We start from the raw sequence: 27929 nt of genomic DNA on the forward strand, positions 1-27929 counted from the left end.
ATGTTAGTTTGTCTTTGAACTTTCTTATTTATTAAAACATCCTCAAGTCACTTGGTTTTCGATGAGTCAAGCACAGAATTAAATAAAGTACACCATTCCATGCTCTCTAGAATAGGGTGGTTTTCTGACAAACAGTTGAAGGACGTGGCATATAAATCACTTCCAAGTAGTAAGCCAGGTTTTGAATTTGCAGCACAGAAGTTTCCCAGCTACAACTTCTTGTTTCAAGCACATGATAAAGGTGAAGTAGCATAAAAGGTCTTGCTCAAAGATTCCAACAGACTATAGTGTCACATGAAATTTATCGTAATTTGTTTACATGCTCTATCCTCGCATTAAAATACCCACTGAGTCCACCGCTTTATGGTGCTCACTCACAATCATAGTAAAATTGCTCTGCATGGAAGCTTATGCCCTGCTTCATAGTGTGGCTGTTTCCAGGTCAAGCCAAATTCTCAGTCATTTGGGCTCCACCTCCCCTCCAACCAAACCACACCAAAACGTCTAAAGGATTTTTCACAACAGGAGCAGTGAGTTCCTTCACCCTACCCTATTCCCTTCTTTCTAGGAACTGGCAGAATCCCATGAAACATAGTTAAGGAAAAGAAAGTGGGGGGTGTGCAACAAAATGACCACATTTTATTGGATGTTACTCATGATGGAAAACAATGACTTCAAATAGAGCTTTAATTTCAAATAAAGTCATTTTCAAACTTAACTGCTGTCTTGTGGGTGAAAGAGGGGTGTCTGTGACAGTTGTATTACAATCTATATATCTAGCTCTATAGTGTAGCTCTGTGCTGAGTGCATAGATGATTTGTGGTGGTGAGACCCCTCTACTCCAAGGGCCTGCAGAGTTACTGCACTTGCAGAATTCCACCTTAAAAGCAATTGGACGTGTCTGTAACTCAGGGAAGGTTTGCTAAGCAATGACACATTGCATTTGGATCTGGAAACATAACATCTGGAAGCCAAATGTTAGAAACGATATAAAAGGGCCAGCCCAACAAGCCAGTGGGGCATTTCTAAGCCAGAAAAATCCTCAGGATGGACCTTGTCCTTCTCTGGGTATTCCTGCCTCTGGTGTCAGTGGCATGGGGCCAGTATGGTGACTACTACTACGGCCCCTATAACTACGGAGATAACGATGAATGGGTCAATGTATACCGGCAGGGTTTCAACTTCCAGTGCCCCCATGGGCAGGTGATCGTGGCCATCAGGAGTGTCTTCAGCAAGAAGGAAGGCTCCGACAGACTGTGGAACTATGCCTGCATGCCGGCAGCCCAGAGCCTCGGTGAGCCGACAGAGTGCTGGTGGGAAGAGATCAACAGGGCGGGAACTGAATGGTAGGACACTCTGACCCACCCTGGGAGGGCACAGCTCTGATACCCCATTTGGAATGCGGGTGCTCGTACATAGCAATGCCAGTGCATAGCAATGTGATCCTAGCCAGCGGCTTCGCTTCCTGAACACATTCCTCATGATGCATGCGTGAGGGGTGAGCAGCATCTCCTCTGCCTTCTCTGTAGCACTTTCCTGCTGGAGGGTCTTTGTGCTTTACAAATGCTGTGCCGTTTGGTCACTCACAACCTCAGCTGCCTGGTAGCTTGGTCCTGCAGCTGTCATTTCAGAGCTGAGAAAACCTTCAGGGAGTGCAGGACAAAGTCGCTCTCAAAAGGCTACACAACGAATCAGTGACTAAACTGGGGAACAAATTGTCTAGCTCCTGACTCCGACCTCCTGTTCTTATCGCTAGACAAAAATTTCTCTTTATCGTGCTGGCTTTTCTCTTTGTGTTTTTGTTGCTAAGCTTTTTGGCTTAAACCCAGTGAAAGGCAGTTTTTGAGTTATGCTGGTACTACGGAGCCAAAAATCTACGCTAATGAGTGGTGATGGTGGTATATATATGCACGATAATGATCACAGAAGATGATGTTAATTCCTTGGTGCAGTCAGTTTTGGTGCACTAGATGTTACATTTCCTATTCAGCTTTGAGGCAAAAGTGATCACATTTTGTGGCCACAATAATTTATGGAAATATGTATGGCATTTCATGTTTAGGCAGTATACACCCAATATTTAATTTTCTTCTGATTTTTTCATAAAATATGAAATACACTTTTAAAACATTCAGAATATGAAACATCTTTTGAACAAAATGAAATGAATGCAAGGATATTTTCAAATATTTTAAATGGTTTTGCTCCAGAAATTGCAATATAATTTTTCTAGATTTCACATAATATGGGAACAGGTCAACAATAAATGCAAAGCTTCTGCTTTTCAAATGAGTTAAAGTTTTGTCCTTAATTATTCATAGTATTTCATTCACCACGTGATACATTCCTATGGCTGATGCAATTGCTGAGGACTGACCCCATCCTTCACTATAGAATAAGAAAATAAAGGGTGAGGGCTGCAAAACAGGCAGAAAAAAGACCCTGTGATAATACTGGGTGACTTCTTCATCGTTCTTACATTTATGCAATTTCTACTTATTGCATAGTAAATTTGCTGTAGACCTCTCTGTTGTTCAAAATGAAATTGTTTTCTTTCCAAAAATCCCTGGCAGCAATTGCTTGAGTTTGCTTCTTACAAACAGGACACTATGTAAGTCTATACAGAACATTTTCTTCTACTGTCTGGGGCCACATTCGTCATCATGCTCCATATGCTTAGTGTGCCTAAATCCACAGCATATTATTTAAATCTTATTTCTTCTACCTCTTAATAATCTTTTCACTTTGTCCTTACATGATTTCCTCTTGCCTTTCACCTGATCCTATATTTCTTCCAAATATGTGTCCCGTCCAACCCCTCTTTAATGTTTTTAACTCTGTTTAACTCTCTCTCTTAGCTTTTGGAACTTCATAGGCACTTCCTCCCTAGCTGGTCTTTCCAGTCAATCATCCTTACATCTACTTTTCTGCTCTGTACAGATCTCTTTCTTCTACGTATCTAGGAGGTGGAGTGAGTTGAGTCAAATACACCAAAATGTTTTGGGAACACACATCTCTTTGCAAAGGTGAACTCGTGATCCTAATTATTTTGGCTATTTCTGTTCATCCTAGCTAGCTTTGTTTCGTTGTACTTCACAGTTTTCTGTACTACATGGCTGAGCTGGTTGCATATTCAGCATTTCATGGAGAGGATTTGCTGCATGCAAGAGCATACCTTGCTGTGCCCAGGCACTGCTGTCCAAGAATCCAGTAGGCTTATCCTGGAAGGGGGTCACAGCTGGGCCAGCAGAGAGCCAGCCTGGAGTATCCAAGGGCAAACTTTAAACTTCAAGTTTAAGGAAAAAACATGGATGCAGCTTACAGAGCCTTTGATAATCCTACACCTACTCTCTTGGTAGTCTTTACATTATTTCTCATAACAGCCTCTTTTTTCTCTCTTCCGTACTCATCACAGTGCTCTTTGGAGCTGCTTCAAGCTCTAAAAAGATTTACTCAATAATCAACTGGGACTACGAATATGAATCATAATCTCTATCAGTTCCTGTTTGGCCACCTCTGTTTCGAGTGCTGATCTTCTGATTAACCGATGTGTTGGTGAGCCATAAATCATCCTCATGTCAGCTGAGGCAGCATTCTGCTGAACTAGCTCATCCATTCCAATCCTGGGAGTAAGGACTCTAATATTTTTTCTTCAGCTCTGGTCACAGGTAGTTTGTCTCACTACGCATATCACAGCCAGGGATATTCAACAGTTTCTTCCACCAATAACCACAGAGCTAATAAGCTTTTCCCAAAGTTTATGCTACATTTCCTCTGCTGTAATTGAGGTTTTTTTTTTTTTGTTTTTTTTTTTTTTTAATTCCTTGCTCTGCCTTCATTCAAAAACACACACAAAAAAACCTGATCTGTGATAAATTATGTTTGTGGCATTTCATAGATCAGCATTTCCGACTGCTATGCTATGCACAATAGAGACAAGCCCAAGAGAGGTTTCTTTAGAAAAGCCATCAAACCAAGGAAAGCTTTAGAGAGAAAGCAGAGTAGGAATACAAAGCAGAAAGAAGAAAATAATCTCCAACACGCTGTTTTCTTTGTCCATCAGCGTTATTGGGAAAAATGGCAAAAAAGATGTGGAGGGTGTTGGACTGGGAGAGCTGGGTGTATGGGAGGGCAGGAAAGGATGACTGACAGAGATGGTTTAGGTAAGTTTGCTTCCTAAACTACCATTAGGTATTACATAAACTTCTAGGATTAGATCCATACCATTTTTCATCTTACAGATATGAAAAAAGGATTCAACAAAAAGAGAGTGATTATACAGATCCATTTTAGGCATCTATCCAATCATCTATGGATACTTGCACTTCTGAAGAGCGCACGTTCTTTTGTGTTTTGCTGAATAGACACAAGAAACCTGTGAATGTCTTATCAGACTCTCAGAAATATTTGGGCAAGAGATTGGATTAGATGACCAATTTCTTTTCAGCCTTCTCAGCTCCATAAATCTGTGAATGTGTTCTAGTTCAAAGGTCAATGACCTTTGATAACCAAGATGCTATTCAGCTGGGAGCAAACCTGTTCCTGAATAATCTGGAAATAATCATGTCTTGAGTATGCAAAAGTCCTCAGGATACCCTCTGGTTCTACATAGTCCTTCTAGTTATTTATTTGCTGTGACCTCACAAGGAACTGTGCCTCTTCAAACCAAATAAAGTGGATGTTTACATTTCGATTTGTACTGGAGGAGATTTGACCTTGGGTAAATATTTCTCCAACTAAGAAAATGTAAGGTCTAAGCTGGAGAGACTGCTTCATTGCTTCCCTGGATACTAGAGTTGTCTCAACAGACCAGACTTCGAATTAAGTATTTAAGAAAAATGATTTTTCTTGGCTAAAAGTGAATATATAAAAGGATAAGGTTGAAACAAACAAATAAACTAAAACTTGCAAGTGAAAGGCAATGTTTCCTTCCAGGAGAGAATGTTTGATTTACACCACATTAGAGAGATGGAACAGTGTTATATCCCCAGCATACTCCCAGTTATCCATAAGGCACAAAATAGAAAAGTTTCCAGCAAAGTGCCATTTAATGCATGTTTATTGCCTTTTTTCCTTGTTTAGACTTACGAGAAAGTGTTTGGAAGAGACTCTGAAAAAACAGATGTCTAGATTCACCCACCTCATTCTGTGCTCAAACACACAAAGGCATATACGTAGACCCTTCAAGCAGGCATACAACCCAATTTCCTATAAACCGGGTGCAAAGATAAGACTCTAAGCAAAGGAAGGAAATGTCTATAGGAGCCTTCTGTTCAGACAGGAGGCTGCTCACCCCTTTGTTCTCCATCTCTGACAATCAAGTTGCCTTTTAAAATATTCCCATTTGCGCTATCTATGCAAACATTAATTTTCCTACTGTTTATGTTAAAGGGACAATGCTAGAGGTTTTTAGCACATCCGCAGTGGCCTGAGTCCGGTGGGAGCACTTGCAAAGAAGAGAGGTCTTTAGGTGGATAGGGAGGTCTCACCAATGGCTGTGAGAAAAAGAGGGGGGAGTTATGAACTTGCCTTACCTCCGTGCAGGGAGGAGAAAGGAAAGTCAGCACCTACCCCTGACTGATTATCTGTCTCTTATGAGGGAAATAAAAACATAGCAGAAGTTCAGAATGAGGTTTCTTTTGGTACGTGGAAGCAAATGACAGCATGTCTGCCTACCCCACAACAGATAGTAAAGACTACTTTGTAGAAGTGGCCACCGGAGACTGGCACAGGCTAATCAAATGAAGAGAAGTAGTTCCCACAGTCTGACTGCCAGTGTTTCAAGTGTCCTGAGCATGTCCTCAGCCATTTATCTCTCCCCACTCATCTGTAATGGATCATTAAATTAGCTTTCATCATGCAACTAACCAAATTATACAGGGGAAGGACAGTCCACAAAAACAACTCAGGACAGCAGGACAGGGCCTCCCCTCCAAACTGTGCCAAAAGTTTTGGAAACTGAAAGTAACAGGTTTTGGTGAAACAGAGGAAAACAGCGTGGCTAGTATCTTGTTAACAAATGCCTCCCACGCTCTAGTCTCAGTCTTAGAAGCTGCATGAAGTTAGGCCTACTCTCTCCATGTGCGCTCCAGGTGGGATTGCAGAAGAAAGCACGTATTTTTATCGCCACTGTGTCAGTATGTCATATCTGACATAATATACAGATCCATTCCTCTCTGATAGGCTCCAGAGAAAGAAATTAATTGTAAAAATTTTACAGAAGCCATCTGCTCTACAGCAAAAATAAATAGACAGACAGATAAATAGATAGATAGATAAATAAAGGATTTTTGGAAGTATGTAGAACAACATTCTCAGGTTACCCTGTTATAAGGAATAAACTGCTCTTTATGCAACATGACCAGGTGTCTACAGTGCTGTGTGTCAGACTGCATTTTTCCAGAGAGTGGCTCAACATGGGCTCAAAAGTATTGCTGCAGCTTGACAGATTTACTCCTCTACGTGTCACCATCTTCAGGGGTAGTACATTACTTTGGCTAATTTCTAATGTATGTGAGGGACAGAGGGTCTCAGATAAAGGTTTACAGCACAGCACTAGATGAAGCACAACACTCTGGGACACAGTCTAGCAAAGAATAAAAATAAGATGTAGACATAATCAGGAAGTGTTATCACATTTGGCACTTTAGTTCAACACAATACTGCTGCTAGCAAGATTTGTCTTCAGGTTATTGAGTTGAGTCCAGGATCCATACACTGGCTATCTGCATGCGCAAATCCTGTGGGATGGTTTAAGCACATCTGTAGGGTGAAACAGCTTGTACATAGGACCCAAAATTCATACATGCATTTTGAGTAGGTTTGCTTCACACCGAGTAGATTTGCTTCAGATCAGATCTAGTCTGGCCCCATGTACATATGCAACAATGGAAGCTTTGAATAAATCTTCTGGTTAAATTTCATCTGCAGCAAATTCAGTTTAAATGTTCCAAGATCTTTATACAATGGCAAACAGTGGTAAGCAGGGATGAATGGGAGACTTATTTTGGAAGTGCAGTCCTGATGTGAACTACAACTGCTAACATAGACACATTCTTCAGTTGCTTGCCATGACTAAACCATACAACATTAATTATTGGCTACTTCATAAGAAGATGTGGCATGTGAGAGGCTTTTCACAGCAGTTGCAGCAGGCAGTGAGTGGGAAGTCTCAGCTACCATATCCATACCTGTTACTACACAGAATGCCCTCCAAAAATAAGGCTTTATAGTTTATTTATTCTCCACAGAAAACCCTGCAGCCATTTCCAGTGAACGGGGGAAGGGAAGGGCAACATCCATTCAACAGCACCTGACATCTCCCCACCAATCTGCCCACTCCTCATCTACCAGCCAGCTCACCTCCTCTTCCACCACTACCAGATCCAAAAGGCAACTCTTCGTGCAATCCAATTTGAGTCAACTAGAAAAATAAAACAACCCATCCATTGCCAAGTTTCATCCCACACAATTCCAGTTGGTTTCTCATGCTGCTCTGCATTCAGTTTCCAAAAGGTATCTTCCTCTCTTCTTAGCAGTGTCAGGACTTTGAGAGTACAGAGAACCCAGCAACATTTCCAAATTATCCTCTTTAACAAGAAGTGCTAAAGAGTAGGTCTGGTGAAAAAGGCCATTTTTTGACTTTGTCATAAATCAAAGGATCTGAATCACTGTTTTTGATTCACCTTAGGAGTTTGAGGATTTGCTGTGACACAAGTAGTTGACACAAGGAGGTTGATACTGAAGAAAGAAATCTTCACAGGTTAAGACTTGTTTTCAGATTAATATGTAGAGTATCTGACTAACAAGGTATGTGAGGAGAAGGTTGATAGGTTGTTTCACTTGAAGCATTACTTTTGGATTGTAGGAAAGAGGCCAAATGGGGAAAGGAAGCAGAAGAAGAGATTTTACACGAACTCACAAATAAACATTCCATTTTCTGAGAGCATTTCTTAATTTTTGGATGATTTTGACTTGAAAATTAGGATGATGAGAAGAAAAATCATCTTGCATTGTCTCAAAGCCAAAAAAAGTACTTCAATTTCACCATTATCTTTATCTCTCTGAACCAAATATTGAGCTTGAAAAAAAGATTGCAGGATTTTATGTATATGCGACAGAAGTAGAGAGGGAGAAATGAACTTGAGCTTAAAAGATCACTTCAAATGTTCCTTTGAATGTTTTTAAAATACAATAGCGATGTAATTACAAGGAATGATTTATTCCCAAATACACTCTGCATCAGAGAAACTAATTTTGAAGAAGGCTACAAATGTATGCATATATATTTTTAACAAAAAGCTGTTCATTAGAAGACAGATACATGACCCAATCTTCCTGATGTTGGGTGTCCAAATGTGTATGTATGTAAGCCAGGGAGTGTTATACTAGCTAGATTTTTTAAATTCTCTTATAGAAAGAAGAGTTTATTTGTGATATCCTTCTGGAAAAAAAAAGTCTTTCTGTAAAAGTTGGAATATATTTGTAGAGGTGTCAAGAAGAGAGACCAAGAAAGAGAATAGGACTTTCCAGATTGAATGCAAGCAGGTGGGGAGATATAGAAGGAGAAAGAATATCCTACAAAGACAAGCTTGAGCAAGAAAAAAACAGTGATTTTGATCACTGAAAAAGGGGAACTGCAGAGCAATGCCAAGCCTCATAGAAGAAATGCCAAAAGAAATGGGGAAAAAAAATACTCCCACTATTGCATCTATGAACAAGAGCTGGAAAATCTCCTAGGGGCACAAGGAATTGAACAGGAGAAATGACTGTAAATGGGAAGGGGAGAAGCAGAAGAAAATGAAAGGATGTAAGTTTGGTTCTACTTTCACAGATTAATGCAGAAAACTGCTCATTTTGCAACAGGTACAACCATTTCCCTATATTTCTGTGCATCATCTTTTCTTCTATCAGAATAACACCAATCATCTGAAACTATCCAATATGTTTACACAGAACCTTAGCCATATGTTCCCATGGCCTATGTGCCAAAAAAACAGAACAACTTCCTACCAAAGTCCTGATGAAATCCTCTGAGAGTGAGCCAAACTGCTTTACTTGGTGTGATACCATAGCAACTCAGAGTCCCCATCACTACTTCACTGCTGAGGTCTTCAGAAGAGCCTCTGAAAGCACAGCCCATATTTGTGGCACCAGCAATTTCTGAGATGTAGGGAAACAAACAAATGTAAATAATATTGCCCGAACAATGTGACAGCATGGAGGGGACATACTGAAAAGACCCGTGGTTCAAAGGTGGGAGCTGAAAGAGAGGAATTGGATTGGGTGACCTTAGAGATCCTATCCAATCTTGTGGATTCTGTTATTGTACAAATTCATCTATGTGCTGGTCAAAGCTTATCCATTTTTCAGCTTTTGCATTCAAGACCTTGAGACTCGAGTTTTGCAAACATTACCACCTGTGAGAAAGGAAATGGAAGAAACTGAATTCAAATAATTTTCTCCAACAGGGAAAATGAGGATAAGAGCGTCCTTGAGAAAATGAATGCTCAACATCTGAGTTAATAAGCTGGCTGTTTTCATGCTCTGTGAGCTATTCAAACTATGGTTATGACTTCAACTACCTCGGGTATCAGTGTCCACGTACTTGCAGGGTGAGCAGAAGGAGACGTATGTTCTTGAAGATCATGCATATTCTCCTTGAAGATACTGATTTACTTATATGACAGATTTCCTGAGTACACAGAAAACATGAAGAAATAGATTTTTCTTTTAAAAATCCCATTGCAAAAGATTTTAGTCTTATAATTTCATAAGACATGGCCTTCAATTTTCCTCTTGTGATTATTATTAATTCATCGTTTCATCTCAAGCCTGTAATGTTTAGCAGTCATTGCCTTCTTGAAAAAAAAAAATAATTGAGAAAAGAAAGAAAAGAAAGTGCTGATCTTCTCATATAAACGATCTTCTAAGGATTCTTTTTGTAGAGAAGCAGTTGAGAAAATGACCCCAGTGAACTCCAAATGCTCAAATACCAACAGTTAATGGACTACTTTGAAGTAAATCTCATGATTTGTAAATGATTGAGAATGGCAACAGCAGAACAATTTCTTGCCTCATTTACATATTGGAATGATTAAATACATAAATACATAAAAACTGTTTCAAGTGCAATGTAATTGCTAAGACATTATTTGTTAACTATTGCTGCTTTATTATACAGTGGTAACTAAATAGACAGCAAAGCCCTCAGCTCCTAACCTGAACCAAAAAAGCTGTTTTCGGAAGTGCTTAAAACCATCAAGGAATGTCAGACAATGTTTCTTTACATGTTCCCTTCTTGTTCCTCTTTCTTAGGTACCAGACCTGCTCAAACAATGGGTTGGTGGCTGGTTTCCAGAGTCAGTATTTTCCATCTGTGCTTGACCGTGAATGGCAATTCTACTGCTGCCGCTACAGCCGGAGGTGCCCATATTCGTGCTGGTAAGTTCAAGCAGAAACCAAACCTATTAACCCTCTTCCTCAGCAGTTCCTGGAAGTGTCATTGGCCACTAATCCCATCTACATCCTTCCTTAAGAAAAACTTAAGTGCATTTTAGGAGGCTAAATAATCCATTTCCAGTCTGACCACAGGCTTTTTGGGGATGTATGACTAAGGGAAATGAATGAGAGCACTGTACAGTAGAATGCAGTAGTTAGCCCTAAATGAACAGGTCTGAGTATCAGCAGCAGTCTAGCTACGCTGGAAACTATGACAGGAGTCTCCAAAGTGAAATTGCATTTCAAAAGTCATATAGCTCCTGCTTCCTGATCCAGTAATTTCACAGGAGCAGGAGCATTTCTATACCATGCTATTCTGCTGTAATAACTGACTATAGTGAACTTCTTTCCAGCTACCACAGAAAAAAAAATCCTCTGGCACATAGCTTTGGATTTTTGAATTTTTACAGCATACAAATTGTTCCCTCTGTCACTGCTGTTGGAAGCCCAAATTCAAAATTGATCTTGATCATAGTCAAAACCTAATGAAAAGGTTCACCTCAACACCAAATCACAACTGGTGCAGATAATCTCACAGAGACTAAGAAAAAAATGAGCTTTTTAAGTGGAGCTTCCCTGTGGCCCCGAGTGTGGTTCCTCTAAACTGAGGGGGATGCACAATAGCAGACTGCGTAGAGAAAGCTCACATTGCTCCTTTCATTCTATGTAAAGGAACTCCTAATTTTAGGCTCTAGGGCTACTAATCCAGCTATTCTTACTGATACAAATACCCTCTGAATTAAAAAAAAAAAAAAAAAGGGAAAAAATCCATGTTTGAATCTTTGCTTCTGGAACTCAACTTTGAAGTATATTTCCCATTGAGATGTGCACAAACTGTTTACATGCCCGCTGGTCTTTCTTTGTCTGGCTGGCTACTGGCCAAAATCAACAGCAGTGCCTTGCTTTGCAGACTTCATTCTTGCAGAGGAGGAAGATAGATGTTATTTATTTATTTATTATTTTTAAGGATTTAAAATCACAGGAACTTTATAAAAGTCTTTGAACTTTCTTCTGCCTGCTCTCCAGTTTACCCTGCCTACGGATGTTCTCCACCTCTGTATTTATTTACACAACTGCCCACACTCTTCCTTCCAAGGAAAACTAACTTTTAAGCACTTCTTCCAAACTGTCTTACTCCTCTAATATTGCCTATATTTTTCGGTGAAACAACAGAAATCCTCTCTGGCTTCTTTAATTGTTGTTGACAGTTCTGTAGACGTTGTCTTGACAACTTGGAACAGCTTTGTCTTGCAAATTGCCATCCGGAGTAGTGCAAGCCCAAATATAAATGTTTGGGGTTACTGATGTCTGACATTTTCATCCCAGCTGCACACAGACTCCTATACTGCCTGGTGACAGCACTTCATTTCTTGTGCTTAGAAAAGAGTGCCTTACACAATTTGCAGCTATAGTCTTTCCATGCAGACAAAGGCAGCATTTCAAAGGCAGATGAAGTGTTTCTGCCCCTAAGAAGGGAAGAAGTCCCACATGCTTACATTTGTCAGAGTGGAGAGCTGAATATCACTGTTTAAAATCTCTGAGAAGGCTTTCACAGATCTTCACCTGATGTGTGAAAAGCTTTTGGGGTGCACTGTGTTATCATGGGTTCGTTATAGAATTATTTGGCACTAGGTATTGCCAGCCTTGTGGGTGAGCATTTAGAGGGATCTATGCACGCTGAAGGAAGGGGCTGACATTATTATGAAATTCAACAAGTTTTGTTTATGGGAAAGAAAAGCCCCTAGTAACAACATAGACTAGGGACTGACTATTTGGAAGCTTCCTTGTTTTGGAGGATAGCAAGATGCACAGCAGCCAGCAATGGGCCCTGGCAGCTGGGAAGATCAGCGGCACCCTGGGCTGCGTTAACTGCAGGGCAGCCAGCAGTTCAAGGGAAGTGATTGTCCCACTCCAGTCAGCACTCATTAGGCCACATCTAGATACTGCATCCAATTTTGTGGATACCTCCTGATGCAAGAAAAATGTCAATCAATTAGAAAAAGTCCTGCAGAGGGGCAACAAAACAGCCAAGAGATAGAGCACTAAACCTCTGTGTTGAGGAAAGAAGGCTTGTTCACTGTGAAGAAGGAGCAGCTGCAGTGGGCCTGAAGAGCAGCCTCCAGTAAGTACACACTGTCAAGAGAATGGAGTTGGGCCCTTCTCAGTTATCCATAGTGGGAGGACAAGACATTACTTGAAACAAGGGAGTTGTAGACTGGATATAAGGAAAATATTTTCCTCTGTGAGGACAGTGAAGCAGAGGAGCGGGTTGTTTGCTGGGGCTGTGCAAGCTCCATCCTTGGAAGTTTTCAAGACCAGTCTGGATAAAGTCTGGAGCAGCCTGGTCGGACCTCAGGGCTAACCCATCTTTGGGCGGATGCTGTACCAGATACCCCCTGAGGTCTCTTTCTGCCAGAGTTATCCTGTAATCCCAAACAGGAGGAGTCCACTGGTGGACTTACATCATGCATCAAAACTATCCCTCCTCTTCAAAAGTGGTCTTCTACTCATTGTATGCTAGGAACAATACCTTTCCTGTTTTATTCCCTTTACTCTGCCCCACCGGTATCTGGGGAGTGATAGTTGTTATGCTAGAATATAAGCAATGTGTGATAGTTGTTATGCTAGAATATAAGCAACATGAACTGCAATGTGGTAGCATGAAACCTCATGCCCTGGAACCGCCTCTGCTACAGATGTGACTTGTCTGAACAGCTAAACAACTGTGTATAGCAACCAAACTTCCCATTTGCTAAGCTCAGGGGCTCTCACTCAAAAATCCACTTCCAATGACATTTCCAAGTTACTGTTAAAAACCCTCACTTACACATCACACTTCTAGTTTGTATCTTGCACTCTGTTTAAGAAACATTTGCCACAGAGACTGTTTTTCAAACAATCCACAAAGCAGTTCTAGCCTACCCTGATAGTATTTCAAAACGTATACATATATAAAACACAATAAAAATATGCATGCACATAGTGCATTATATATAACAGTTTCTACCCAAGCCTATAATTATATTTATTCTTTTCCAGAAACTAGTTATCAAAAAAAAAAAAACAAAACAGCTGTGGAGAAACGGCTAATCAAGTCTTGCTGACTCCTACTTATTGGTGGAAGCAGATTAATTACAAGCAAAGCATCTATCAGTACAGAACTATGTGGAAAATATGTAATGACTCTAGTACCTCATGGATCATGTGTTTTTGCATAGGAAAATCCATATTAAAAAAAAACAAAAAAACAAAAACAACCACACAGCATAATTTCTTAGGAGTCTTGAATTTTAACTTGCAGTGAAACCAGCTATAGGCAGAAAGGCATATCTTAGGAAAACTGAAATATCAAGATATAATGAAACTCCTTGGTTTAAATTAGTTCTCACCTTGGTATTTGATTTCTTTTTCTTCCAGCTGTCTCTCTGGCAAATATATATAAGCAGTAGTACAGCTGATCCTCATGTATGGTTTCTCTTGGCTCTTCTTCAGGACTATTTGTCCTTAAATGAGCTGTTCTCTCCAGTGAAAAAGAGAGTGTTTCCTCATGAATATGAGCCATACAAATGGTTTGTTAGAAATTGATCCACTTTTTACAGCTGGAATCTTCTTTGAGTCTTGAGTCCCACTGACAGTTATTGAAATACTACTTTATAACTCCACCAAGCAGACTGAAATGCACTTTATCAGTTTCCTTAGTTTACTTGGTAGCATCTATACCTCTATGCTTAATAGCCCAGCACTTCTGTTTCACAGTTCACCTTCTCACCATTAATTCCCAGTTTACCTGCATAGTAAGCACATACTGCAAATAAATATACTAGTCTCATAGTTTTGCACTTGCTATTTTTTTTCTACAACTGCTTTCTTTCCTTCCCCATCGTGCTAAGCCTTGCAACGGATTCTGCACATTTTTACCATACTGAAAATAATCAACATTCCCCACAGGAGGCAGAAAAGGTCCAATTATTTTACCTGTCTGGGGAATTTTACCACAGTAAAATAAATTGTATGCTTATTGAGACCACAAAGGAAGCAAATCCATTGCAGATACAGAGACAACATTATTAAATCGTCCCACTAGACCTCAGATTTTTCTCTTTGCCAGGAAATTGAAAGCTTGACTCCATACTCTCAAAAGAAAACACATGTCACAGAAAAACCCCAAGTCTGCACAGATTGTTTATGACTGTTTTCCCTCTCCAAACAACCAGCAGCGCATGTGCCAGAAGGTCTGTCTGGAGCTGCGGCTGCTAGCTGTCACAGTGACGTTGTCCAGGCAAACAATTACATTTTCCAAGAGCTGTGAGGATTAAAGAACTTATTTGTTTTCTTGACTCAACCAGCTCCCAAAGCCATTTTCAAACTGATAAGATCCTAAGCAGGCTTACCAACACCAGAGATATAAAACTAGGAGGTGAAGTCAGAATACACGTGGCAGAAAATTATGCCTCTGGACAACTCAATTCCCCTCCATTCCTTTTTACCGACTTTATTGTCACCCCAGCAAATACAAACCTTCCAGTTCAACCTCCAGTGACACCTTCCACAGGTATCACAGAAGAAGCTGGCTAATGTTATTTCAAACACATTTTTCTTGAGAAATAGGCAGAAGGTGCCCTGAGCACTAGTTTCTGTGGACCTCCAAGAACTGTGGTACCACTGAGCTGGCTTCAAGGCTCCTCACTCTTCTGAGAATGTATGGTTTTCACCACAACAGAGTGAAACGAAAAGGCAGTAACATGCCTAGGTAAAGCAATGATTTCAGAGTATGTCCTGAGAAGCGCTGGAATCTGAAATCCAGAAATGAACATGACATGGCTGTGAGAAAACAGCTCATCTCTAGAGTAACTCCAGGACATCTCTACTTCTCTGGCAGCCTAACAATCTGGACTCTACACAGGACACATCAACAAGGATTTCTGTAGACAGTTTCTCAAGACCTTCTCTGACTTTTCAGCACAGCATGCTTTTTAAAAGGGGATGCCCACTGTCCTCCAGCTGGAGGAAAAATTGAGATTGACTGAAGAGTTATATAATTTCTGTGCCACTGAATGTGGAATGCTGGCTCATGCTCCTTGAAACAATTCTTCTTGGGGAAAACCATTTTCTTGAACCACATCTAAGTAACATCTGAAAAGGTATGGCTATTCATGGGATGTTCCTTGTCCTCAAAAGTCAGAAAACTAATGTTAAAGCTTGTGCTTCCCTATTGAAATGAAAGAGCTCCTTCTTTTGGCTGTAGCTTTGTTGGGAGAGTTCAGCAAGAAAGAGGAAAAAGAGGGTTAAAGAGCAGTCATTCATCTTGTTAGTGTTGCAGTTGCACAAGAAGAGAAAAGGACAATGCACTCCCTAACAATGTACTTACTAGCAGGGAATAACTATATTCAACAGCTCGAGCAGGAAACCATGAGCTCTACCACTGACTGTCTTTGATATTTTAAATGACTCATTTCTTTTGTCCAATTCATATCCGAAGGCAAGGCATGTCCACAGTTCCCACTTATTTCCGTAAAGGGAGGCACATACAACAGTACAGAGGCCTCAGTGTGACTAGATTTTCTTATCAGCAAAAAACAGATTCATGGTAACTATCTCTGAAGTCAATTGTTAAAAGAGTGCTAAGGATCACTCTAGCTTAGCACATTCTTCTCAGTACTAACTGAATAACCCTGTTTTCTATTAATCCCTAACACAGTAATTCCTCACCATGGAAAATAAACAACAGTAATCCTGTAACAGATCCTGCCTTTATTTTTTTGGTTTTGTTTGTTTGTTTGTTTGTTTGTTTTTCCCTGCTTTAAGCAAGATTTACAGGATCATAGTAAAGCATATCAGAAAAACTTGGGTACGGGTGTGGGGTGTGCAAACCAGTCTAAAGAGATACCAACCTATACCAACACTTTCCTGACAGGTTTTCTTGCCTTCCCCCGTACATACATTGCATCACTTACATCCATTTACAGAAGCTTTTATTTCCCAGCTTTTAATGTAGAACTTCTGTTTTCTGCTCTCAACAGTGCCATAACTGCTTCAGGGGTCTTGCATTCAAACATTTTACAATGAATACTATTGAAGTGGATTTGCAAAGCAGAATCATAGAATGATTTGAGTTGGAAAGGACCTTTAAGATCATGTAGTTCCAACCCCGTGCTATAGGCAGGGATACCTCCCTGTAGACCAGGTTGCTCACAGCCCCATCCTGCTTGGCCTTGAATGCCTCCAGGGAGGGGGCATTCACAGCCTCTCTGGGAAACTTGTTCCAGTGCCTCACCTCCCTCACAGTAAAGAATTTCTTCCTAATATCTAGACTAAATCTGCACTCTTCCAGTTTAAAGCCATCGCCTCTCGTCCTGTTGCCCTAACACTCTTGACCTGTCAGCGCCATGGTCATGGAAAAGCAAAATTCCTTTTCTTTCCCTGTATCAATTCTTGCAAAAGGATGATATAGACTGAAAATAAACTACTTGCTAACGGTGATTGTTTGTTCCCCTACAATTCCCTCCCCAAACTTAAGACCTTTTGTGCATATGTGGTTTTAGGAAACAATCTCATTGACTTCAATTTGCAAGCTTCTGCACTGATCTTGTTCTGCGGGGTTTGCTTGGCACCAAACTAACACAACACAGGTCTTCTCACAGCTGCTTTGCAAGTCTCTATCCTAGTGTTTTCCTTCACGTACCCTCTAAGGCACCACAAGCACACCATTTGGTCATAGAGGCCTCAGATCAACCCGAACAGCAGTAGCAGCTTTGTCTCAGCACTTGGCAATTCCCAGGCTACTTTGTGTTTCCCTAGTCCTTTTTTTTTTTTTTTTTTTTTTTTTTTGCTAGGAGATCAATGCTAGAAGTGGTTATAGGGCCCTCATGCAGGCTGCTGCTGATTGTTCACAGGAAGGCCTGGTCCTTGCTCTTCCAGACTTCTTTGGCAGACAAAGCTTCCCAAAAGGGGAAAAGGTACCTCTTCCTTGATTCTTGAATCCTCTCATGTATAAACCATAAATTGCCATGTGTGGCTCGCAAATGTTACCATGTTTGTGAACTAATTCTCCCTCTCAAGACAAAGAAATCAAGTATAAAATATACCCATGCATTAAAAACTAGATTATGATCTCTCAGGGGAGATAAATTTTGTAAGATTTCAAAAAGAGACACAGACCTGTTGGAGCACATCCAGAGGAGGGTCACAAAAATGATCCAAAGGATGGAACACCTCTCCTACAAAGATAGGTTGAGAGAGCTGGGGCTGCTCAGCCTGGAGAAGAGAAGGCTCCAACGTGACCTGATAGCAGCCTTTCAGTATCTAAAGGGGAGCTACAGAAAAGGGACAGACTCTTTAGCAAGGTCTGCGGTGACAGAATGAGGAGATATGGTTTCAAGCTTAAAGAGGGTAGATTTAGGTTGGATATAAGGAAGAAGTCTATTACAGTGAGGCTGGTGAGGCACTGGAACAGGTTGCCCAGAGATGTGCTGGATGCCCTGGAGACTTTCAAAGCAAGCCTGGGTCAGGTCCTGGGCAACCTGATCTAGCTGTGGATATCCCTGTTCATTGCAGGGGAGTTGAACTAGATTACCTTTAAAGGTCCCTTCCAACTCAAAGGATTCTATGATTCTGTGAAAAACGGGGAAAATAGAGAAGGGCTGGGTTACTCAGCAGAGCCCTGCTGTGTGGATAACGAATTGCAATTTCCCTCCAAAGGATACTGCACTATCCAGATGACCTTGAGTTACACTGGCTTAAGGGAATAATTCCATAAATGAGTACAGAAAACATCAAAGTCAAAAGAATCAGACAAACCAGACAGACACAAGTTAACTTGAATTTTGCTTTCATGGCACTAATTTTTCCCTCCAGAAATGGAGTTAGTAGGCATCTATCCATGCAACAAGAAAATCTTCAGAACAGTTCAAGTCCTCTTATTATTATTATTATTTTGTAACTACAAACTTGCTTTTTGAATTTATCATAGTAGAGTTGCTGTGAGTGGCTCAACAGAGGTGTGAAGCTGTTACAATAGAGGAAGGGGGAAAAGGTAATAGGAACAAAGAAAAGAGAGGAAAGCCTCCCTGCTGTACCCATGTACTTCAGAATAACACTGACTGCTTCTGTAAAAGGTTTGTAAGACACTTCACAGTAATTCACCAGTTTGTCATCAGATTTAAAATGGAAAGATAATTAAACAAGTTAAAAGGAATGACTCTCAGTTATTAATTTCTGCCTCTGAGTAGAGCTGAAGTAGCTTTTTAACCTTGTGTTTTTCAGAGTCTGGTCTGCCCAGCACATACTGCTGGTCAAGATTACAGAACATTTTCCTTGCTGAATGCCAAACAGATGTTATAAAACAAATTTGGTAGAACATATATAAACACACATCTTAGTTTCTTCTCAAAATAATAGCCCAAACAAGCCCAAAACTCTGAAATTGATGGAGTAATGTGAAATGAAATCCTAGTCCATATCTAGTTCTTATGTTGTATTTTAAAAATCTGCTGTGACCCACGAAGCTTTGAGGATGCACTCTCAGGCACTCAGGCTACAAATTAGTAAACTATATATGGAGGATCTCCTCTAGTATAGGCAAGCAGTTACATTACTGAACTTTCTTACCCCTAAATACAGTGTCCACATCTGCCTTTTAGGAATGGTATCTCACAGGTCCCAAACAGCATCCACTGAGACTGTATTAGTTGGTGCTCACTGATTGAGATAAAGACAGTTCTACAAGAAAAAAAAAGAACTTTTTTAAAAAAGCCAAATAACAGTAACAACCAAAAGAATACACAAAAAAGTGATGCACAATGCACTTCTTCACCATCTGCTGACCAATGCCCAGCCAGTCTCTGAGCAGTGGCAGCCCCTCCCTACTCCTCTTCCAGGCAGCTCCCCCAGTTTTATTGTTCAGCACGATGCCACATGGTGTGGGGCATCCCTTTGGCCATGTAGGTCAGTTGTCCTGGTTCAGTCCCCTCCCAGCTCCTTCTGCACTCCAAGCTCCTCACTGGTAGGGCAGCATGAAAAACTAGAAGTGTGTAAGCACTGCTCTGCAACAACTAAAACATTGGTGTGCTATTAACATTATTCTCATCCAGCATTATTATCAAATCTAAATGCACTGAGCTACTAGGAAAAAGATTAACTCTATCCCAGTCAAAATCTAGGAACCCCAGAGATTGTTCTTGGAATTTACAAGCCTAGTCAATCAAATTACAGTGCTCAGAATCATTCTCTAATACTGTTAAATTTACTAGTATAGTTGAAGTCCCTGTTTCTTGTTCTTTGATTATGGATCCAGAAACATGCTTGAGTTCCCAGATTCAGACTCATAGCTTCACTCATGCAAAGAAATACACTGAACAAAATATGGGTAGCAAAGGTCAGGCTTTGTGAATTGCATTAGAGACATGCATTCTAGACATGGAGTGCAGAGCCCCAAAAGCAGCTGTTGGACAAATGGAAGTTATTGACAAGCTGGCTATACCAAAGGATTGGCTTATACTCAGGTTAAGGTTCTTTAATGGGGCTGGGAAGGTGTATCAGAGATTCAAGTCACAGACTGTCTAGGTAAAAAAAAAAAAAGTATTCAAATCTGTGCTGTAAACTGTCTGACCTTGACAAATACAAACACACGGGAGCATGAGAGGAAATGTCCTGAAAGCTAAAATGATTCTGTCAGCTGACAGAATCAGCCTTCAGTCAAAACAGTGGATTAATTATGTTTGCCATAATTTGGAAACACATTAAGGTGACAATCTTTAGTCTAGGAAAAAACTACCAGCTAAGTGGTGAGAAGCCATGATAAACAGTTTTGTAATATTTTGTAATTATTCTTTGTCCAGGTTTGAGTCATTTCCCCTAAAATCCACAGTGATCTCATTTCAGACTTTCATGGGAGCTGGACTGAATATTGCAGCTCTGATTTTCCCACCTGCAGAGCCTACTGATGACTCTATCTATTCATCTGTCCTAAAAATTGCTGGCATACACATTTTCTTTGATTTCTCTCAGACTGCAGTAGCTGCCTCCATGACCTGTGAAATACTGCAGCTCATTTCCTATCAACAGCACAATGCTGCATGGGCTCCACAAATCTCCAGCCCCTTGGTCACAGCTTTGACAACGAACGCCATGTCCAGCCCTGATCTGCTTCCCACACACGCTTGGTGTTCTTGTACCACAGCCTGTACTTTCATTGATGGCTGTCATGGCCAAAGGGCAGGAGGCAAGAGAAAGTTCAAAGAAGTTGACTGTTGAAACTAAAGGCCTTGTATGGATATACCAGAGTTTGACATTTAGTCCGATTTTTCATTTGGTAAGGAATAGTGAATTGTTAGGAATGATGTTATGATTTTCTTCCATTTTGAAAAGCTGAAAATGACCCAGAATTCAGTCAATTCTACTTTGCAAAGATTTAAACAGCATAAGACAGAGGAAAACAAAGTAATCAAAAATACATTTAAAATACACAGAGAGATGGCAATTTCAGAGAAATTTTTTTGTTATTACAAGTGTGTCTAGGAAAATGCAATCTGATAGAATATCTTCCAAAGTCACTCACTTTTCAGGTAAACTTTCAATTTCTGAGAATTCCAACAGTTAGTGGTTTGGGTCCCAAATACCAGCAAAGCACCTAATTTTAAAAAATTAAAATCATCCCAATAATCATATTCCTAGGGAGTAAACTATTTAAGCTTGTGCTCATATTCTGCTGATTTAACAATATGAAAACACGAATGACTGTTTGGCTGGGTTGCACTAGGTTCACCTTCAAGCATTGTTCTAATATACTGCTGCTGGGATGAATGAAGTCAGAAAACTGGCTGTCAGGATTTCTGTACAGGAATCTTAAATCTTTCAGTCTTCACAGAAGTGCAGCCAGCCATTTCAAAGGAGACTGCGTTACAGGGGACCTGATTCTTCCTGTGCCATTCCAGAGCAAAGCTGATCCAACACCACCACCAACTCTCACATTAAATGGTGTAATGTAGGAGAAGATTGAGCACCTGGTTTCCATTCCTGATCTCTAACATAATGTTGGCATAAATTACTGGTCGAGGTCCCAGTCCCTCCCAGCATCTGTTCATTAATGTGTAACATGTCTGTAAAATCAAGTGCAGAATTACTTTCGCATTTCCCAAGGAAGCAGCAATCATAACTTGTTTAATAAGTGCGTAAGCACTTTGAGCTTCTAAGAGAAAACACACTGAGCAAATGCTGTCCAGGTCAATATTTTTACATCACAAGATAGGCAGAAAATTGAAAGAACAAAGAAGAATGGATTAATTGCTGTATTTCTTTACTATAATTCAAAAATGGATAAATGCTTATAGTTGTTTGGCCTGGCAACATTTATAGAACATTACAGCAGCAACCCAAGGAGACTGATAAAAGGAAAATCCCTGCAGTAAAAATCTAATTAGTAGACAAGCTTTAAATTCTTGCTAGGGCTGCTTCTATCCTACAGCTACACACACACATATATATATATATATGTATGTATGTATGTATGTATGTATGTATATATACAAACAATATTCCAAGCTGCTCTAAACAATTATAATCTTCTAGTACATTTGTTCAGAAAGCTACAAGAATCAACTGTGTAGAAGAGAAAAGCAGCCTTACAAGTAAAACTGCATCATGTAGTGCTATTAAGAAACAAAAGCGTTCAAAGAAACTGGAAAATAATCTACTTGAGTTGTATTCAGTCAACTGGACTTTTCTATAAGATGGTGAATTGTTTTATTCTCTTTTTCCTTCACATAAAGGTTAACAACAGAATACCCGGGGCACTATGGAGAAGATATGGACATGATGATGTACACTTACGACTACTACATCCGTGGGGCAACAACAACTTTCTCTGCTGTGGACAGGTTTGTTTTTCATCTATTTCACTAGGAAAAAAAAGAAGGAAGTGACAGATCTTCCTTTCTTACTTCCCATAGACAGTACATGGCTACACATCATCTGCTGTGACACTCAGTTTTGAGGACCAAAGTCCACAGTGCGTGTGGCTAACTGTCCAGGGCTGTGTATCAGGAGAAGAGGACCTTCATGCACAAGGGATCATCTGTCTTGTCCATTTGAGTAGTGAAATATATGGTAATGGTTACATCTGAGCTCTGCAAAGTGCAACACATCTTCAAAATTGTTACTTACCTATTTCAAGCTAGAATCTATTTTAGCCCAGTAAATCCTCAGACTGGAAAAGCCTTGCCTTTCAGCAGATGAGGGACTCATTTTGGCCCACCCTTCTTTGAAGAGAAGCAGAGAATCTGCCAGCATGCAAAGAGATCAAACAAACAGCAATGCGAATGCTGTAACTTGCCCTATCCACTGCAACACGCTTCTAGCAGATATGAGCCCACACCAGGAACTATTGTCAATGTGGTACACGTGAATCCCCTTCCAGAAAATGACTTTACTAATTTTCCTTGATCAGATCTGGCCGTTACTTGTCATGTACTATTCCTCTTGAGCAAGGCTAGTGATGCTACAGTCATGCAAATGGACACATAATTGCCCTGCTCAGTTAAAAAAATACCTCCCTCCCTCAATTTAATGTAATTTGTACAATTACAAAGTTTTAGAATTTGGACCAAACATAAACTCGACAGTGCCGTTTGGGTTTAGTGAGTGTAAGCAGTCACAGAAATCTGACTGTGGAAGACTGCTCTTGATTCCTTCATCTCAAGCTGATCTTTAATTCATCAGTTCTTTGAGATATTTCTCTGCTGTTGGTTTTTAACTGGTCCAGTCCTCTTACTTAATTCCAACATATTAAAGTATTTGCTATCCTACACAACACAGACACAAGACAAGGCACACTGCCCTGGCCCATTGTTGCCAAGCCTAGCTGAAGGAGCAGAGAGAGAAAAAAAAAAACAGGAATTCAAACAAACCGACATTTCAGGCTGTCTCTAATTACACCCAGAGGAGCCAAGATGCTTTTGTCACTGGGATGCTTTCAGCTTGACAGAGTTCTTCCCAGAGATCCCCTGAGCCAAAAGATTTCCTATAATAAGAAAGCCTTTCCAGAAACGATAACACACCATCAAACTGCTCCAGATCCATAGCCATACTTTGCAGACTAACATTTGTTGCCCTATTTATTAGCAAGTTGAACCTGTGTCTGTAATCTATTCTTACAAGTAGAAGAGTAACTTTCACAGTTAGTTGACATAAAAGTATCTCTGCATGCTTTTAGATAAAAGAGTTATAAGACTGCAAGAGAGACCTCTACTCTGTTCTGTTTCTTTTTGAGTTGTTTTTTTTTCTCATAAATATTTCCCAGTGCTATTCTTAATCCTCGTTTCCCAGTGCCCTTGTAGAGAGCAGGACAGATAACACAGTGTGCTCTCCAGTAACTGGATTCCAGCCACCCCCAACTGGGGATGAGGGCAACATCAGGAGTCACAAAGACAAAGTTGGAAAAGAGCAGCTGAGGGAACCTATTCCTCTGGGCGGATTTCTGCTTGTGACTTTTGAAGGCTAAATTCTGTGGGCTGGTAGTGTGGGACTGACCAAGAGCAGAGGCAGCACCACAGGAATGTCAGGAGGAGACAGGTCTCCACAGGTTGTGGGACCACAAGACCTGAAAGAGGGAAAAGCCACCAGCACCTCTGTTCTGCCACTGTGGTGACAGTAGAGAAGAACCTGCAAGAATAGCAAGTGAAAACTGTAAAAAACACATTTTACAAATGCAATTTAGGAAGGTTTTTTTTAAGGTAATGTGCTGTCAGAGCTCTCAGAATGCCTAAAACCAACTTGTTCTGCCTAGTCCTGCTATATCAGTTTGCAGTTCACATTCACCTAGTGGCTCTCGTGGGTGACTCTCTCAAAGCTCAGCAAAGTTTGTCGTCCCATAGTTATTTACAAGTGAGTAAGGCAGAATAGGAACAACAGAAGAAAGCTTCTCCCAGTCACAGCCTGTCAGAAGCAGACACGTGCAGCTTGTCAGTGTAAGCACACTGTAAATTTTGAGATTTTTATCTTCAGGCACATTAAAGTTGTGCTCATGCTATTTACCCCCTTTCAGGCAATGTTCTTGAGCTAACAAGAAGCACAAAAAAACACCTTTGAAGATATTTTAGTGTAAGCTTTCCTCATAACTTCAAACAGCAGGTATTTATACATATATATATTTGTATATATATATGTATTTTTTTTTTTTTAAAGAAACAATGACTATACCTCTACTTTTGAGCTAAAAGTCTCTCTGACAATAGGTGCGACTTTAGCAGACCATCATTATGATCCATAAAATCCTATTAATCCATGGGTTATCTTTTCTGTTTTTGTCTCTCTGGGTAACTCAGTGACCAAAAGAGCTGTGTTTTTGAAAAGCACGCAAACAATCCAAATGAAAACTAATTTTCATTTGATGAAAATGAACCTAATTTTTTTTTTTTTTTTTTTTAATTACTAAAGTAAGCATTGGTAAGTCTTATGAAAAAAAAAAAAATCTATCAAGAAAAGACCTTCAAACAAACAAACAAAAAAGCACTCAACAAGTAAATACAGACTTGCTGATGAGTATGAGACAAACCCAATTCCAAATGGCACTCAGCATTAATCTCTGAATCAGCATAGTAAAATTTTCAATCTGAGCAAGTGAAAGCCGAAATGAGAGGCTTTATGCCCACATACAGCTGAAGAGTCAAATGAATCCTATTGCAGGACACACTCACCCAGGCAATGGAACCACTGAACAGCAGCCTTTATAACATCTGGCCTTGTGTCTCTGCAGATCACTGAGTAGCAACGCGTTCTTCACCAGTCTCCTCACCAATCGGAGCTGGCCACCAGAAAGCTGGATCTGTGCGGGGCTCTTGTAAAGAAAGCTTCTGTTGAACCCCTCTGGCAGCACTGCCCATTCCACGTGTCAGGTTTATGAGACCACCACTAGCAGAACCCAAACATTCAGAAACCTTTTGGTACAAACCCATTACCAGTTGCTGCTGCTATTTTTAAGGACTGTGCTTTAGATCAAAATGCCCTTATAAGACTGTATTAAGCAGCCTAAATTGACCATTTGCACTCTGTATGCTCCACAGCAGGGTAGTATTTGACCCTCTGAACTCATGCCTTTTTGTCAAGAGAAATATAATGAATAATAAGCTAAGGTGGAAATTTGCAGCCTGTTATTGGGTACTAAATCATTGGCCTCCACTGTTGAATCCTCCTGTGCTAGCCATGCTTCTAACAATTGTTGTTAGATATTCTATCATTCCACTGAGCAAAAATAGACATTAAATTACTCACAAACCAGTAAAAGTTCATTTTACACTTGTAAATGTTTTCTGTCTCACATGTGACTTGTGGAGATCAAGAATAAGAAGAAAGTTTTTCTCTTGCTATTGATTCCTTCCTATCTTCCACGTAGATCACTAGCTAGGAGACATGAAAGATAGAAAGAGAGAAGGAGAAGAAGAGAGAAAGAGAAAAAGAAATACAGAGTGTACAACTTTCCTCTTAGAGATGGCTTGAAACTCACATGTTTTACTTCATTCAGACTCTGGAGCAATGGATCATACTTCAATAACTTCTGACAGAACCATCCTTTTCCACTTGAACACTGATTTAAAGTTAATTTAAACTGATCATTATCAATAATCATTGTCTTTTGAAGGATATTCAGAGACCTGATTGGACTAGATGATCTCAGTGGTTTTTCAAACCTTAATGATTCTATGATTATTCAGAGAGCTGATTTTCTTATTCTGTAGAGGAGTGGGAAAGATTTGTAACTAGGAGTCATATTCAATTTTCTTCTACTCTATAAAAACACAAAGCACTCAGAAGACAGCTAACAGTAGATAAATGTTTTTGTTGCCACAATACCTTGTGTAAAGTTGTTCTTACTCATACAGTGTTATACTCTGCAGTTGCCACTGCCAACTCACATCTGTTGTCTCTTCTCTCATGCAGGGATCGTCAGTGGAAATTCATTGTCTGCAGGATGACAGAGTACGACTGCCCATTCCAAAATGTTTAAAAATATTAAGTATATACCCAAATTGGAAAGCTTGAGGATGGACAAGATGTGATGAGAGTCAGTGATTATGGGTGAAAGGCAATTAGGCTCACAAAAAATGTAGCAAGACTCATCAGCTGTCTGCTGAATAATACAATTCTTCCCTCTGGAGCTATTCAATAAATTGCCAGTCCAATGCTCGCAGCAGAAGTTTTGGAGGATTCCTTTGAGCTGCACTGACAGTTGTATCCCCCAACTAATACTGCTTAGGACACACACATGTTAATGTTAATTTCCTTTTATATATATATCCATATATAGCCATTCTCAACACATAAAACTTTATTTCACATAGCAACTCTATATAAATTGCTTTCCAGCAAAGTCACTCCAAATGAAGTGGAAACATACTATAAACTTTCCAGAAAGTAGTAATCTTTCCTGTCTTCTACTTCCTACTTGGAACCAACCCAGTGATCTCTACTAGCTTCTCAGTGTTTAGTAGCTAAAAGTGTGCAGAAAGCAGTACCAGCAGATCTTCAGCAAAATGCATGTGGGGTTGCAGCCTCCAGCAAAACTTCATTGCTACAAATGTCTTCCTACCGTGGCGAAATTCCAGATATTTAAAACTGGAAGATGTCACTAGCTGTTTAAAATCAGCGCAGATCCATCAGTAAAATCAAAAGCCTAACCTAGCTTTACTGAGACTAATTTATATTGTCCTAAAAATTGTCAGCGACATAACTAATTGGGAGATCTTTTCTGGGTAAACCCAGGAATAGGTCAGGCCAAGCCACTCTCTCAAAAAATACTCATACTGTATTTATCAGAAGTCTACTTTACATATGGACTGGGCTTCCACTGGGGGTGCCTGTACCACCTTTGGTAATATATTCTTGGCTTAGAATAGACAAATAAAGTCAATGATCTGGATGACCTCAGTTCCTCTGACTTGCATATATCATTTCATGCAAAGAATTAGTTGACCATGTTTCAAAGCTGCACAGCAGCTGTACAGCAGTATTCCAACAAGAAAGACTGTTATCTCTTCCAGGAAGATCCAAGGTAGGATTTTTGCTTTGGAACATACATAGTTTAGGGTTCAGTTTCTTGGCTCATTAATTAAGTGACAAACTTAGCAGTTTCAGCAGCACTGGCTCAAGAGCCATGACGATGCCAGCTATCAACTTAAGATTACAAGCTTCATAAGAAACAGTGGTGTCAGACAGTCAGTTTCCATGCTCCAGGCACTTTTAACATATTTACTAGCATACTCTCAAATGTGAGCATTAAAATTACACTTGTCCAATAAATGAATAATAGATTTGGCATTGCTATAGCCTCGTTTTTCTTTCATTTATACTTTTTCTACAACAACTTACTCATTTGCACACAAAGAAACTGTCATTCTCAGAGACCGTGATGGTTACTAGGGAGTTTCCATGAGAGCCAG

The 27929-nt window shown here is 40.1% G+C and overlaps 1 protein-coding gene and 1 long non-coding RNA gene across 7 annotated transcripts in view; one reads left to right on the plus strand and one right to left on the minus strand.

Annotated features, from left to right (window-relative positions):
- LOC104913508 (uncharacterized) overlaps nt 1-27929 on the minus strand; it is a 273998-nt gene that overhangs the window by 126354 nt on the left and 119715 nt on the right. For all 6 annotated transcript variants that reach the window (XR_014886908.1, XR_014886910.1, XR_004161663.2 and 3 more), the window contains one exon: nt 19108-19218. This is a non-coding gene — a long non-coding RNA (uncharacterized LOC104913508). The remainder of the gene's footprint in view (nt 1-19107; nt 19219-27929) is intronic.
- Nucleotides 980-27811, plus strand: DPT (dermatopontin). Its single transcript, XM_010719895.3, has 4 exons — nt 980-1346; nt 10318-10443; nt 22266-22373; nt 26431-27811. The coding sequence occupies exons 1-4, from the start codon at nt 1048-1050 to the stop codon at nt 26495-26497; spliced, it is 600 nt and encodes a 199-aa protein (XP_010718197.1). The 5' UTR covers nt 980-1047; the 3' UTR covers nt 26498-27811.

The sequence above is a fragment of the Meleagris gallopavo genome, chromosome 1, assembly GCF_905368555.1.
Source record: "Meleagris gallopavo chromosome 1, MGAL_WU_HG_1.1, whole genome shotgun sequence".
NCBI lineage: Eukaryota > Metazoa > Chordata > Aves > Galliformes > Phasianidae > Meleagris > Meleagris gallopavo.